The 16,792-nt window shown below is 30.2% G+C and overlaps 1 protein-coding gene across 1 annotated transcript in view; it reads left to right on the forward strand.

The window, feature by feature from the left end:
• LOC129983749 (papilin-like) overlaps window positions 1-16,792 on the forward strand; it is a 206,976-nt gene that overhangs the window by 138,278 nt on the left and 51,906 nt on the right. Inside the window, exons 3-5 of the mRNA XM_056093361.1 lie at window positions 417-468; window positions 11,366-11,544; window positions 15,687-15,747. Coding sequence (XP_055949336.1) covers window positions 417-468; window positions 11,366-11,544; window positions 15,687-15,747 — 292 coding nt within the window. The remainder of the gene's footprint in view (window positions 1-416; window positions 469-11,365; window positions 11,545-15,686; window positions 15,748-16,792) is intronic.

The raw sequence follows: 16,792 nt of genomic DNA on the forward strand, positions 1-16,792 counted from the left end.
ACAGGGTATTTATACAGCCAATGAAGGTGCATCAGTGACTGTGACCACGCTTTACAAAGGCTATCGTGAAATGGATGGATGTTACCAAGGGAAGTCTCACTCCATTTATTACTTATTTAAACTAAAACAAACCTTTAAGTTTATTCCTATATTCAAATTTTTGGACATTAATTAGTAAACAACAGCATTTGTGTGGAGGAGAGGCAATTATTGATATTAACCCTGTATCGTCAACGCGTTTATTCATGATATTTGAAAAAACGATAGAACTACGCGATAAATTATAGTATTATTTAATTCAAAAATATGTTCAGTTTCAGGCAGTCTCGTTTAATTTTTCATCGTTAACTGGCTGCAACTAATTTAATACAAACTTTGCCTAGTGACTTAACTAGAAAATTTTCTTTATTTTTCAGGTTGCTGTTCACATTTTCATTGTTCCTATTGACACATACCTCGGACGCATCCGTAAGTTGCTTCTGTTTTTCTTTCATTTGTTTTGGAAAATAATTTATCTCCACATTACGGAAATTTAATTTCTCTAGAAATACTTCATGTGAGCAAAATTAATAATAGTTTATCTTTAAGAAAATTGAAATTTTAATTCCTTGAAGTTTCTGTACATTTTAAACTTCGGACAGTTCTCTCTTCGGTTTTTTCGTGTATTTATGCAGTATCGCTCGCTTATGTTTAGCATGGTAGCATAGGGGAAGGAATCGAGAGTGACCTTTACGCTTCGTCCGATTGATAAAAAACTGTGTTATCTTACTCTAATACGCATAATCAGAATTCTGTTGCGACGAATTTAATTCCGAAATTAGATAATTTTAGTTTAAGGATAACATATTAAAGAAGTAATATATTCACAAAATCAGAATTCAAATTTCATTTATTGCATTTGAATTCATATACTTATGGATGGACAGGTTAAAAAGTCTTCTTGTTGACGGACGAATAAGAATAGTTTAAGAGGCGCAAGTCCAAAATAAATATTTCACGAAATTTCGAGCTTTTGTGAATTACTTAAAAGCTCTTGAGACCAAAAAAGAAATCATAATATCAAAAATCCCTTCATTATAACAACGACAGAAATTTAAATAAATGGAAATGAAACATTTAATTTAATTATGATACAAAAATGTGAAAATCTATGAAACTGGATTTTTACATTCCTTAACCATGCATTGCACCTGCGCATGCCAGAATTTTGGTTGCTGTTGTACCATTTTTGGCATCGCTGTGTGAATGTAATTAATGTATAATATGTTTCTTCGTGAAATATGTTTTCAAAACAAAGCAATAACCTTTTGTCTTAAGGAATAAAATATTTTTAATGTTTTCATTTGATATTGAGAAGGAAGTAAATATGTGTGGGAAAAAAGCAATAGACTCCCCACAGTAGGTATCAAGTTCCTATTGTTTATTATGGACTGTCAGTTCTTCCTCTTCCAGTAGTTGCTTTGTTTTTTACATAATTATCAAGCTTTTTTCATAGTTTTGGATGTCAGTATCTAATTACATTAAATAGATAATAATAATAATAAAAATATTAAATACAGATAAATAATATTTATAGCAGCAAAGGGAATAAAATATTCATTCTGATTGAAGGTTAACATGCCGACAATAGATGGCGACACTAAAAACCAGCTAGCAGTCTTTCAAAAACAAAAATAAATACATGTGAACATTAGTAAGTAGTACATAATAATAACAATAATTAATACTAAACATCTTATTGTTAATTTCAAAAATTTAATTAATTCAGGAAATGATAGTTTTTTTTTTTACTATATTTCATGGATAATACAAACATATCACAAATCTACTTATGAAATTTAACTGCTTCCCTGAGATTTATATAAATTAATGCAAATTATATATTTGTATGCTGATTTTAAAAGTCCGTTATTCTGAATTACATAAAGATTTTTTTATGAATGTCATAGCAAAAATTTTAAACTTTAATCTTTTTAAAAAATACTCCTATCTAAAATTTATAAAACATTCATAATTTATTAAAATTTACTTGAAAAATAATTAACCATTAATAAGTTTATTAATAATATAAATTACTATTATTATGATTATTATAAATTAAATAATAAATAAATTTTACTTTTTTTAAATGTATTCTTCAGATTTTGAAACCGGTTCAAAGTCTCTTTTTTTACATCTTGACAATAATTTTTCATCTTATTTACATTTCAAAGTCCTTAACATCGTTATTTCATGCATTAAATGTATTTGGGAACTAACTCTGTCACCGTTTTTCTGTCTCAATGCATCCAGAATTTTAAAATTTTCTTATAACATTTTTTTCCCAATAAAAATGTATATTTAGGACTAAAAATTTTTGAGTGACGTTTACGATATCAAACTATGATTTTTTTTTTTTTTGGTTCATTGTGTTTTCTTCTTTAATTTTTCTTTCTGTTAACCGTCTTATATCTAAGACGATGAATACACTTTCTTTCATTTCACTTTTCGATTAATGAGAAAATAAATCAAATTTGGCAAGCAATCGCCACTTTAATCTAAAGTTTTATAAATTCGCTCATCAATCTTAACTTTTTGTGCTAAGGCGAAGAAAAAAAAAAAAAAGAACTTGTTTTAGACCCACCAAATTATTATTATTATTATTATTATTGCTTATTGAGTGTTGTTCTTAAATCCATTTTTTGTATCACATTAGAAAAAGACAATTTTTTTATAACTGTGTAATCTTTCTTGCATCTTTCTAATTAAGATTTTAAAACCTCCACACATTTTCCATTTAATTTGATATTTATTTCATACTTTATTTTGATGGACCGAAAATTAAGGCTTTTGTGTGATTCTTTTAAAATTGTTCTTAGAGCTACAAGATTTGAAACGAGAATTTTATCATTATATGGCTGGGCAATATTTTTACTCTTCTCTTAGTAGAATCAGTAATTATTCTTCACTGAGATGAATTATGAGCGTAGGTGGAAAGGAAATGAATTTCTTGGAGTATATATATATATATATATATATATATATATGTTTTGAGAAAATTACTTGGTATTTTTTTTCTGGTTTTCTGTACTTAGGAAGTGTTGTTCTTATTTGCAACTAAATTTTTGTTTCTAAATTGCGAGTCGGAAATACTTTTTTTGAAAGTATTAAAAGAACCTTCTCAAACTTAAGATTCTTAACTTAAAATTCATAAGTACTTTGTGTCTAAAAATTTTCTTTTAAAAGATATAAATTATATAATTTATATATTATTAACTTAAAACATAAATATAAAGTTTTCAACTATACATTTTTCGGCTTCAGTGTTGTTTTTTGGCTTATGTGTAAACATTTCGGTTTCATTACCGATTCATTCATTAAAACCAAACTGATCATAAATCAAAAGATGCAGGAAGTTCCAGCGCAGATCATTTTAAAGGATATTTCCTTTTGTGTAGCATATATATAATTTATATTCCGATATGTTTATGCTTTAAAAAAACATTTACTCCTGACTTAATTAAGCTATCTTAATATTCGACGGTTTATTTTATATGTTTTTTCCCTTTGTTTTAAATGCCATATGCCTTTTCTATTTAAATTTTTTCTCGCACATTTATAGCCTTGTAGCCGCTTTTGTAACACAAACCATAACTGGCTATGCTGACACCAGAGCCAGTGCCCTCTGATGCCTGGTACAGATATGACTCAGTTCAGATCTAGGGATGGCGTGTTCTTATATATATCTTAAAATTATTCCAAAATTTTATATGTAAATTGTGTATAACGTAACTTGTAAATAAATAATTGTTACACTAATTTGGACTTTTTACTGAACCCGTTAATTATCTCACAGCCTTTTATCAATACACTAAAAACCGATTTTTTAACTTCTTCTCTCCTTCTTTTCTTATACGATCAGATCTCCGTGTGCAAACATTTTGACCTGTTTTGGATGGACAACAACATATCTTTAAGGCAATAACTGCTGTTATGAATTATTTTCATATTTTGATTCTTTTTAATGGCACTTTAAAGAAATGAGAAAAATTATCAAAAGTAAAAAAAAGCATAGAGAGAAAGTATTATAATTTTCTTCCTATAAAAACATTAAGAAATAAATTAAAGTGGACAGAAACAAAGGCCATTATAAATCCACCCATCGTTGATATCAGGTGCCTATATGTAATAAATCTCACTGAACTTGTTGCCGGTTTGTTAACGTTTTCATTAGGGTCTTTGCAGAAAAGAAAAATAAAATGATGAGATTAAAATAAAGCGTCTCTATCCAAGTCGTATCAATTAGCTCATTGTGCTCTTGGCTCTTCAGACCTTTCGAGTTAGTAGTGTCAAGGCTCTTGATGAGTGATAATTCTTGTTCCGTGACATTCATGGGATTTGATCACGGCATCTCTCGGGACATACTAATCACTGTAATGAGGAGAGACAGGCAATCATTATCACCCTCATCGTGAATTGTTGCTCCTTTTTCTTTTCCTTCAATTAGTAGTCATATAAATAATGGGGACTATTGTGAGTCATGTTCTGAAGGATGCTTTTTTTTCCCTCCTAACTTGAGAGCGATAAACATTTTGGATTAACCGTTATCGAAGTTTGTCAATTTTGTTTTAAATGATGTTGTCAGCTTGCTTTCTACTTGTGTATTTCTTAATCAGGGTGGTCTTATGTTATAATTTTCACTGATGTCGGTCATGTCCCTTGGGAGTTTAGTGTCGTATTCTTTTTCTGAAGGGAAGGTATTCATATCTTTACGAATAAACTGATGCTAATAAATATTATAGATGATTTATAAACAGACTTGTTCGGCATTTCTATGAAAGTGACATTACTTTATAGAAACATATCTTAGTAGGTGTCTCCAAATAAATGTGATTTGTTTATGTTACATTGCGGTGATGGAAAGTAATGAAAGGAAATTATTCGAACACAAATTCGGTTTTACTGGAACATTCTGAAAGCTATTGTATGCATGGTAAAATCTAATGAATACAAAGCAGCTTGATTTTAAAATTATATTTTAATATTTACAACATATTAGCAGATTCTTTGAGAAACATGTCCAATTCGCAGAAATGATTATAAAGTATGCAAAAGTCGTTAAAGAATAAATATAAGTGCGTATTACAAGAATGCGATAATTAAAACATAAAATAATTCGAAAATCCAAACGATAAATGAGTTGCGTCATTTAATGATGGCATCACTTTATAAAAATGCCGAACAAGATTCTTAAGTAAAAAGGAAATGGTCAAAATTTTGAACTCATTTATCAACAATGGCATACTTCTCTAAGAATGAATAATATGAACTAATAATTCTGCTTTATTTGTTTATTATCTCTATATAAGAATATTAGTAGAAATCTGTTATTATTTTTAGGAAAAACTATATGCTGAGCTAACTTTTACGTCACACATTTTTTTTTTTTTTTTTGCAGTATTCTTTTTAAAATATATTAATTATTGATGTTGTAATAATTTAATTTCAAAATTTTATTGCTTCTTAAAACTACAAATTAAAATCTAAAATTATAGAAATATTTACATTTTGCATGTATCATTAACATGTTAAAATAAATTAATTGCAGCCTATTCAAAATTGACAGAAATTCTGTTTACCTTTATGAGAATAAGACAAAGCTGAAAATCTTTAATGATCATATAAATTTATCTTGAAAGCCTGAAAGATTGTCAAAATATGTAAATATCATGAAAGGCCCATTACGACCACATCCGATAAATCCAATGGCTCTATGGTGTATTCAAGATTAGTACTGGTTTTGAGTAACATGTCCCGAATTTTCCAATATTTTGCCTATAATTAAATAATCCTCATTACAAACTGAAAAACGTTAGATTTGATTTTTAAAAGTTAGCGCCTGAAGAATTCATTTGAATGTTATTAATTTTCGCAAGCTACAGTTGTCATCTTTCCCAACTAACAGTTCCAAATTCTGCCGCTTAAGTGCTTCGGTAATCTTCCCTCTCATTTTATCCAATTCAGAAGTCAATTGCTATCTCCATGGTCTGTTTATCTACTCGAATAAAGCATTTCCCAAGTATGACTTTCTTTTTTGATCGCAAACGATGTCACTTCGTACGTCTCGTGAACTTTTTCCTGTAATGGTGCCAAAGTCATTCAACAAGTGGATGTATTGCATTAGTATATCTGTCGCTTTGATAGAAGAAATCAATTGGCTATCAAAATGATTCGGCTTTTTTGATCGACATTTTCCATTATTTTAAGTCACGTGCCTTGAGTTAGCGACTTGACACAAATTTCTGTTTTGTTTGAAATACGTCCCAATCTACATTAACTGCATTCTTATTTTGACTTCATATCATACAAAATACATTCTTCGTTTTTTAGTTTCTTTTAGCTGTGAATTTTTATTGGCGATTAAGGATAATGTTTACTGCGCTATCTTTCAAGACCTCGCACTAAATTGGAATCTCTTAGCAACGCCATGTTTGATTGCAGATAGTTCTTTTTCATGTTCTTTTTTCTTTTCTCCCCCCCCTCTTTTTTTTTTTTTTTTTTCTTTGAATCGCGCACGTATAAAGAATTACTTTTTATGTTAAGTTAAAAGCAATTTCCCCCCCATATTGATTGAAATTTTGTAACGAATGGATATATTTTTACTCTCAAATCGGAAGTAACTTGTTACTGAAATAAATGCTTCTTGCTTATTTCAAATACAATTAAAAACATTAAACATTAAAAATGTATTTTTTTTTACACATCGTGATATCAGTTTACAATACTGGTAATATAGCCATAATAAGAAAGAATCCGCGTCACCCTCGATGAAGAACGTAAGCTTCATATGATATTGATTCGATTGCATTAAACAGATGAATTTGAATAATATATTTCTTTAATAAAGTGAGTAGAAAGAGGTATTTGCTTGAAAACATTAAAAATTATCTTCAATTTATGTGTAAGAAACCTTTTTTTAATCTTATCATATACCATTTTTAATCTTATCAAATCCAACAAAATAAATTCAATTTCAAAAAATAATTCACATTCATTTTCGAATTTTAATAAATTATTTATTGTGTAAAAAATTCCATTTTAAGGACGTTTCTTTTCTTCCTCTTCAGACTTCATTTTGGACTTTTTCTTCTTCAAACTTTCATTTTCTAAGCTTTATTATTATTTTTTAAATATACCTATATGTAATATTCGCCTCTCTTATTATGAGATCTGAAAAAAATAATCACTTCTCTCTTAAATAAATTTTGCTCTAAAACATCTTTTGTATTTAGAGAATTATTTTCGGAGAAAAACAGAAATTTTTTGAGGACATGAAATTTGACGAATGTTTTTTCATACCGGAATTGTAATACAAATTAAAATTTGGATCACGACCCTGTAGGGCTTGACTGACTGTCGATCCGACTATTGATATGCATGTGAAAATGATAATTAAAAAAAACCATGCAACATGTGCAATTTTTAATGTGTAATCTTCTCGCCGAAACTGCAGATTGAATGACAAATTTTGGACGTATTTTGCGCAGTGAAACTCTAAACACTTTATATTGTGCCAATATGACAAAAAGTCAACGTCCCTGTTGCTTTTCTTGTTAACTAAGTGTAAAAATTCTTCCCTGCTCTTAAAAGTGGTGGAAGCTCTTTGGATCTAAAAGTCAGTTAACTTCGTGCTACATTTTTTGTAATGATGGCGTGAGTTGTTTACATGCGTGAAATGAGCAAAGGTCGAACCAACTTATAGCGCACGGTTCTCCCCCCACCCCAGCAAACTTTTTTCATTCATGGCATCCGATAAGATCTTCCTTCCATTATTTATTCATTCATTGGTGATTTCAATTTTATGGAACAGGTGCGTGTGCGATGTGCTAGCGCCACTTCGTGCGTGAGATAAAGGGATTAATAGTGCTTAATGGAGTTAATATTTGCGCTAAAGAGTTGGAAATCTTGTTTGAGATCTATTCATGATGGTGGAATAGATGCTTTTATTCTTTCTTTTTTAAGGATGCTGTTTCCAGTGCTTACCATAAGAATTCAAGCCGTGAAATGATACCAATTCTGCTCAACTTACTCGTTTTGTAGTGAGATACAATTTAAATTTGGAAGCATTCGTAAATAAATAAATATCTATATCATAAAGTATGTAAAGGAGAAATACAGGAATCATCATAAAATTAGATCTCGATATTTTAATAAATCACCACATTCTCACCACTAGTCAAGGATAACATTTTTGCAGTGACATCTGTCTACTTTGAATGTGATTGTCCCAAATGAGCTAGTTGAATGTATTTTGGTGTGTGGCTTCTTCCCTAAAAACTTCTGCCTTATATATATAATTCTGTCAATTGTACCTCGAACCTTCGATAGGTGTATGTCCGTCCACCGAGGATTTTATGAAAACGATAACTCAGATAAAAGATATTTGGTACATGGTTCCAATCTGACCTCATTGGATATCTATCTGTGTTTATCTTTCTTATGCTTTTTAACGTTTTAATTAGAAATTTCAGCAAGCTATCTGAAAGAATTTCAAAAGGAGATTTTTAAGCCAAAAATTATAAGCTACTTACAAATTTGGAAGAAAAGCAAGCAATGGGAGCATTGTATATGACATTTTTTATTTGCATCCACAAAATAAGGAATTTCTCTTGTGATTTTGGTATCCAAGTCAGAGGTTTAGTATATGTGACTAACTTATCGCTCAGGTTGGTACCAGAGCTTGACCAAGTAAGAGATTTAAGAGAGAGAGAGAGAGTAATTAATCTGATGGTTGCTAGACGTAAATGAATAGAAATAGTTTCATAGAAATGTCTTTCGCAATTGAAACTTGTCACTTTTAGGACCATATTTCCTATGAGGAGAGGAAGCAACAGTTGTACATTTTAACACCCTTTACCATTTTGCAGATATTTCTGAATTTGGTAAAACTGTTCGAACTAAGTTAACCGTTTATCAAGAAATCATATTTCCTGAATAAAATGGCCTTTAAAAGTTTCATCCATTACTTTTAATGTATTGATCTTAACTGTTAATTGATTAAGAAAGTTAGATTGATTGCTAGTTATAGTTAAATTCAATGAATTTTGTGGAACTAGACATAATTGTCAATTAATTAAGGAAATTAGGTTCACAGTTAATTATATTTAAGTTCAATGATTTTTAAGATATTAGTTATAACTGTCAATTAACTAATAAAGTTAGGTTCGTTGCTAGTTATAATTAGATTCAATTATTTCCAATTTATTAGGCATAACTGTCAATTGATTAAGAAATTTAGGCTCATAGTTAGTGATAGTTAGGTTCGTAAAAACATTCTAAACTTTTCCCGGCTTTTATAAATATTTTATGTATCTTAAGCAAGGTTTTATTTTCCAGCAAATTATTTTTCTAAGCTTCTTTAAAGTGAAGTGTTTAGTAAGTTCGAATGACACTAGTGATGGTTTTAAAATCGTCCTTCATTTGTTCGTCATGAATTTTCGTTTTCAGTTGCTACATCGCGGTTTGAAAAGAAGAAAAAAATCGATGTTTAACCTTACTTCGTTGTCTCCGAGTCCTGTTTTGATCCCTTTGAATTATACCCCAGTCTGCATCATAAAGTTTAAGCTTCAAGTAAGCGTCTACTTTTCCTCTTGGAGCGTATTTTTTACGAGGCAGCTGCTAAATTTTTATCTTGTTTCATCTCAATCAACCGGAATAAATGCCATTTTTGGTACTATTTGTCAAAGATGGGGCTATCTGATGGGGACTGCCTTCCTACCTTATAGACGCCTATGCAACAGATCTAGTATAAGGCTGGAATTTTATTCTTCGGGCGTGGTATTTCGTTCACTAAATTGTTCTGAAATTGTTCACCGATTTCCTCTCCAAAGCTATGGCTTGATGTATTTCCCAATTATTCCTTGGTCGCTTTTTATTATCGCTTTGATGTATTTATCGCAGTTATTCTGCTGTACTGCCACTAAGATCAGCATAAATTTTTTGCAATATTTACTATCAATTTAAGTTGATGCTTTATTTAAGAATTTGGAGCAGTGGTTTTATGAGCAGCTTTACATCTGATCCGACTTTTAAAAAGACTGTCGCATCGTATAATATATAATCTCTAATAAAATCCCATCCCTTCAATTATATTTGGTACATTTTTTGAGAGAAACGCTTTGCTTATAACCATTTGATATAGCGATAAAAATAAATTTTGTAACTTAATATTATTAGCTACATTATCATCTTTCTTTTTTATTACAATAAGATGTATACTTATGATATTTGTGTAAATTGTTCAAAAAACAGAATTGATCGCTAGTTCTTTGATGAATTTGTTGACATATGATTTTGATACAAAATTTAACTGTTATATTAAGAAGTAATGATGGAGGAAGGATTTTTTTTTTGTCTTGATCCCTAGCATTTTTAAGAACTGAAGGTAAAAATTTATGTAACTATTTATAATGAAAGTTTCATTCACTAGCAATAGGCAAATTGAATATGATGTCATAGTCACATGACAAACGTGGCCGTGCGTGTTAGTTAACTCTTTGCACTTTGGGTCGTTTTCGCGCGGACGAACCAACAACTCGAGACGTTTTGTAGCTTTTTGAATTTCTTACCTCTAACTTAAAATGATTACACACACAATTTAGCGTATAAAACTTTTATATTCACACACTTTATTAATCTTTAAACCCACACGCGATATTTCAAATGTCTGATGAGTTTTTAAAAAGAAACCCTAGCTATCGTCGTGCATCAAATTTCCTCAGCAAACAAAGTGGTGAGCGAGAGTCACCTCTCGAGCTGCGACATTAAATCATGTGGTGAGTGAGCGATCACCTTTTGAGGGCAAAGGGTTAATGACTAACAGGATATTTCTCTCTAATTTATAATAATGTTATTTTGTAAAAATTATAAAATGAGATGAAAAAGCAGAGATTATTTAGCAATGCTTCATATTTTCAAGTGTTCCATAAAATCTAATAAATGTAAAAAATTTTGTAGCAATTATTTTGCATAGTCAGAAAATGAGTTTATGGACTAGATAGAAGTAGAAATTTTTTCCCCCGATCTTTGTAATCGTTACAAACATGCTTTCCTTCTTCTTTCTTCTCAATTTAATAGCAGCCAATGCCATCTATTTTTGATGAGATGTACTAAAATTGAAAAGAATGCTGTGTATCTGTACTGTGACAGAGATTTAAAATGAACTTAGATGTTTGTTTTGGAATTTAAGAACACTTTAATGATTTGTGACCAAATTGCCAAATCATGCTTAAACGGGTTAAATAGCCGAGTTATTTCTTTCAGAGTTCCATTTTTAATTTTGTTATTTTCTTAGAACATGTCTTCTTAAAAAATATTTTGTCTACAGATTCGACACCACAAAAGACACGTCACACACCATAAATTCCCCGATGGCAATGTGACTGTTGGGTTGCATTCCAGTACAATAGATGAGGGACCCTGGAGTGATTGGAGTGAGAGCAGTGAGTGCACCAGGACGTGCGGAGGAGGAGTTGCTTTCCAAACCAGAACGTGCACTAGAACAATGTGAGTAACATATGATGTTTTTAACTATCCCAATTTCTTTTTTTTAATAAATTGGAACCTTGCTTAACAAGTATAATTTGTTTCGAAATGTTATTCGTAATACGAAACTGTTTTTCACCTTAAGAATCCGTGTAAATAATGGTTCCATTTCGAAAAAAATAATGACACAAATTTATATTAATGTAATTTATTATTTACTAGCCGTCTTTGGCGACCAGCCGGTTCGCCAATATTAATGCTCGTTTAAATTTTAATAATTAAATATTTTATGTAATTCCTACTTTAATAGCTTCTTCATCAAATATTTTAAAGCTTCAAATTTTGATAGTCATGTAATTCACTCATAATAATATAAAGTCCTTCATCCATAACATAATATGTATCTCCCTAATTTCCTGTTAGTTCCGGTAGAATTTATGCTTAAAATTAAAATGGAAATGACTAAACTGCAATTAATATAATAATATTTTTTACTGAAACAAAGCATTTTTTTTAATAATATGATTACTGATAATAGAGTCACTCAGCGTTTAAACTTTATGGGCACTAAAGAATATCTTTCTTAATTTATGTAATATATGAAGAATTTGTCAACAAAATTTTCTCAGATTCATCATGAACTGATCGATTAATTAACAATGTTTAATTTTAAATGCATCAAACTTTAAGAAAATAAAATGAATCGTTTAAAATAATCGGCCGAAAACAGGTTTAAAAAACTACTTAAAAAACGATGTACTTAAAACTATAAGCATATACAAAAAAATATATAACTAACATAAATACAAATTAATTACAAAAGCATGCAACTAACATAAAAATAATTTAAATAATTGAAAACAGGTTAAAAAAATCATTTAAAAAACGATGTACTTAAAACTATAAGCATATACAAAAAATATATAACTAACATAAATACAATTTATTTACAAAAGCATGCAACTAACCTAAAAATAATTTAAATCATCCGTTGATAACGGTTGTCATGGCAACAATCAGAATGCGCATGCGTGAATTTTCTTCGCCAGCTCCGGTAACGCAAATGCGTGAATTTTTCTACGCCAGTTGGGGTAACGCTATGCAGATTATACATTTTTTATTTCCTTTATTCTGTGTTATTTTAATTCAAAAGTACTTCAGAATGAATCTGAAACATGGATTAATTAACAATGTTTAATTTTAAATGCATAAAACATTAAGGAAATAAACAGAATCGTTTGAAATAATCCGCCGAAAAATTTTAACCCTAGCCTCATTACTGTTGGGAGAAAAAAAAAAATTGAAGCTTTACTCATTTAGTGGTGGGGAAAAATGGAAGATTTTTTTGGCGGAAAAGTTGGCGGTGGGGAAAATGGAAGATTTTTTTGGCGGGAAAGTTAGTTTTTAATTAATAATTAAAATTCTAATTAAAATTTCAAAAAAAGGGACCCCAGGTGCACATTCCCTACCTCTAAGGTAGACATGTACCAAATTTGATAGCTGTATGTCAAATGACCTGGCCTGTAGGGCACCAACACACACACACACACACACACACACACATTGAGCTTTATTATAAGTATAGATAATACATGCTTTTTTTTACAAGGCGATTGTCCGAAGACATTTGCTTTTGGTTATGCTTCAAATTTTAGCTGAAATGAGTCACAGCATTATTATTTTAGAACACCCATCCACTACCTTATAACAGTGATGTTTCTGAACGTACGATGCATTAATTTTTCGTAATTTCATCATCTCCCTTAAGGTTGCTGATCTATTGCATCTATTATTTCTCCCTCTCCAGACCAAATTTCCTACGCAGCTTCTTGCTGCCACACAGAGTGTATTTCTATAAGCTCTCCAGTTGTTCTGGCTATGTTCTTCCAACAACTTATTGGTGCTGTTGCTCTGCCTTTCTAGCTACATAATTTTGACCAGAGACATATCTAACCGATTAAGACTCCACAGGCACTTGTACAAACCCCTCTTGAGTAATAATGTTCGACAAACTATTCGGCCATTATTTCTTCCATATATGCTTCTATAATTTAGATATAAGGGTTCTCTTCAAACAAGCGTTCAACACAGACTCGTACAAACTAACTCAGCATGTATGTGGTGCCACAGTGTCTCCTTGTAACTCGTTCTGCAAAAAATTAAGCGTGTCATTTTTTAAAAAAACATTTTGTTTTGCTCTTTAAACAAATCACTTGCTATGTGAGGTGCTCGTTAAATAAGGTTTAACTGTATGATGGATAATAAGATAGAAAACATTCGGAAGATTATAACGAACGCTTTCAAAAACAACTGCAAGGTGTGGCGGGTGGTATGAAGCTTATAGAACTGTATGCTACTTCCATCTGTTGGGCGGCATGCAGTACAAATGAGATGCAAGCTCAATGGGAACAGTTATGAATTTATTAATCGGACATAAGAGAATATAAATTGAAACAGAATTGAGAAGCATACATTTTTATACTTTCTAATCTTTTTATTTTCTATACACGAAATTTGTGTTTTTTGAATTTTTGGTAATGCTTTCCTTAATTCTTTTTTTTAAAGAATCATTATATTATTGTATCTAAAGAGATATAAAATATTATGTTTGCAATAAAAATCATGCAAGAAGTCGTTATTTATTGTTATATCTCGATAAAAAAATATTTAGAAGTATGGGGAAGTAGTAACTTCATTTAGATGGCTGCCTGTAAAATTCCTATTTCCATATTGAGTACCTTCAATTGCAATAAAAGTTATGCAATAAATAAAAAAAGCAGTGAAATTAATGCTTTTAATATTATTTGTGGTTTATAATTTAAAAATATGTTTTAAATTTAAACAGCATTTCATTAAAATTAGAAAAAATTTGCAGTAAATAATGCTGAATGCTTAAAAACTATCCCAGTTTTCGAGAATGTAGCTAATTTTGTACTTTTTATATGCAAAGAGTATATTTTACTTACTTTTGTATTATTATAATAAATAAAGCTAATTTCTGTAAATTTTGTGGCCAATCATTAATTAGCTTATGAATGTTCAGGCAATGAACATCGTCTTTGAAGAATATTTTTCATTAACCGATTGCCCACGTTATTTTTTTTAATGAAAACAATGCAATCATTTTGCATCATTGCTGCTTAAATATAATTTTATGTTTGATATTGTATTTTAATATGTTAATTAATAGCATTTGAAAGATTTGATCATTATTAAGGCTGCTAAATTAATTAATATTTTTAATACATAATAAAAATTATTTGAATAATTTTTTTCCATAAATTTTATATATCTATATGGGACTAGGAGAAATTATTATATACTTTGTAGTCCGTTTTAAAACATTTAATATTATTTATTTATTTATTCATTTTATTTACAACATTAATTTCTGCTTTGTAATCTTGGATGTAAGAAACAATTTGCAATGGATTTTGGACGAACTTCTTGATGAGCTGAGATTCGTCATGGAGCCGTCTATCGGTAATAAAAGTTTTTAATGAATTGAAAAATTTGTTTCAAACAGACAAACAAGCAGACAGACAAGTAAGCAAATTAATATTGCATTGCCATGCAATTTTGATGTATGTTTAAAGAAGTCTTTGGCTCATCAGAAAAGTTAGTTTAAAATCAATTGCAAAGTTTTTACTAAACAGACAAATAGACATAGAAGGCGAGTTAATGAAAACATGTTAAGAAGCATTAAACTGATAAGGGTGGGTGCATTTTCAAAATGTTGATTTCTTAAAGATTATTTCAAACTTTTATGTCATAAAGACAACTATATATAATGAATTTTTTTCAAGTATTTATGGATTTTTTAATTGATTATTAAGAAAATTAATTACTGGAATTAAATTAAATTTTACTTTTATAGTTATTTATGTTCTACATTTATCAGTAATTTTAGAATAATTTTGCATTTTTCTTCCCATATTTTAAAATATAATTTTTAGTTTAAATAAATTGCGTATTTTTTCATTATTATTATTATTTCAAAATAACTGCTATAGGAATCTTGTTTCTTATTTCTTTAAGTTTATACCTTTTTTTATTCAACATTTTGGCATTTCCTGATTTTAATATACATTTCAAATAATTCTATTAAGGATTTATTTCTTTTATTATTCAAATAATGAAGTATGTATATATTTTTCTATCAGAGAAAATGGATTGCCAGTATGCACCGGGCCATCCAAGCGATACCTGTCCTGCAATATTCAGGTAACTCATTTCCTGCCATCTCCATCTGATATATAAAGCATCTGATATTTTCAGCCTGTTCTTTATTGCATTGTCAAAAATAAAGAAGTGCATGCATCTTCTATCTTATAATGACGTTTTGGATAATCTAGGGCTTGATGATTTTAATAAAAGGGAGGGACCAGTTTCAATAATTTGTTAGGTTTGGAAGGAGGAAACTGCCCTCCGGTCCTTCGAAGAAGTAACTATAAACAACTACTCCAATCCGCTCAAGGCTCAGAAAAAAATCTGAATGATTTTGCGACAACATTGACGGGAACCAAGGTCTACACTTCTCTTGTGTAATGGACCATCCTAAGAACCATCACAGGCAGTAGTTCTACGTGTACCCTCTCTTGTGGCATGGGAAATGTCTGTGCGATATTCCTGTTCATGCCACACTCGTGATAGGAATATCTTTAATGAGTCCAACACGTCAGTTATTCTCTGCTTCAGTTGCTGTAAGTCCTGAGGAAGCGGGGGCGAGAAGACTTTGTCTTTAAGAAAACGCCTTAGGAAAAAGTCTGAGTGGCCAAGAAAACAATTGCATATCTTTTGGGAAGATCTGTGGTGGGGTAGACGATCGTTTAGGTATTGGCGTACATTGGTATGCCTATGATTTTTCTAGATTCCATAAAAACATTTTGCGAATTTTCTCAAACTGTTCTTATTGAATGTTCTTCTGTTCTTGCGGGTGTTCTTCCTGGCTTGGATTTCTTCCATAAGTGGCAAATTTCCTGAAACTATTTCACTCCATGTTCGATGCGGTGACTCCAAACCTAAATGTAACTCGGGTGAAAATGTTTTAAACGACGATAAATGAAGATATTTAGGCATATTCCAAATCACAGAAAACTTTCCTCCGCATGGATGGTGGCATTTTCTAATAACGATAAATCCTTGACGGCCTGATTAAACTATTATCTTCATATCTGCCTGGCAAACAATTCATTGTAAGAGTCTAGAGCTGAATATCGAACCCTCGAATGATCAGCGCAGGAGTAATTCAGAACTCCAAATTCAGTCT

The sequence above is a fragment of the Argiope bruennichi genome, chromosome 9, assembly GCF_947563725.1.
Source record: "Argiope bruennichi chromosome 9, qqArgBrue1.1, whole genome shotgun sequence".
NCBI classification, from domain to species: domain Eukaryota; kingdom Metazoa; phylum Arthropoda; class Arachnida; order Araneae; family Araneidae; genus Argiope; species Argiope bruennichi.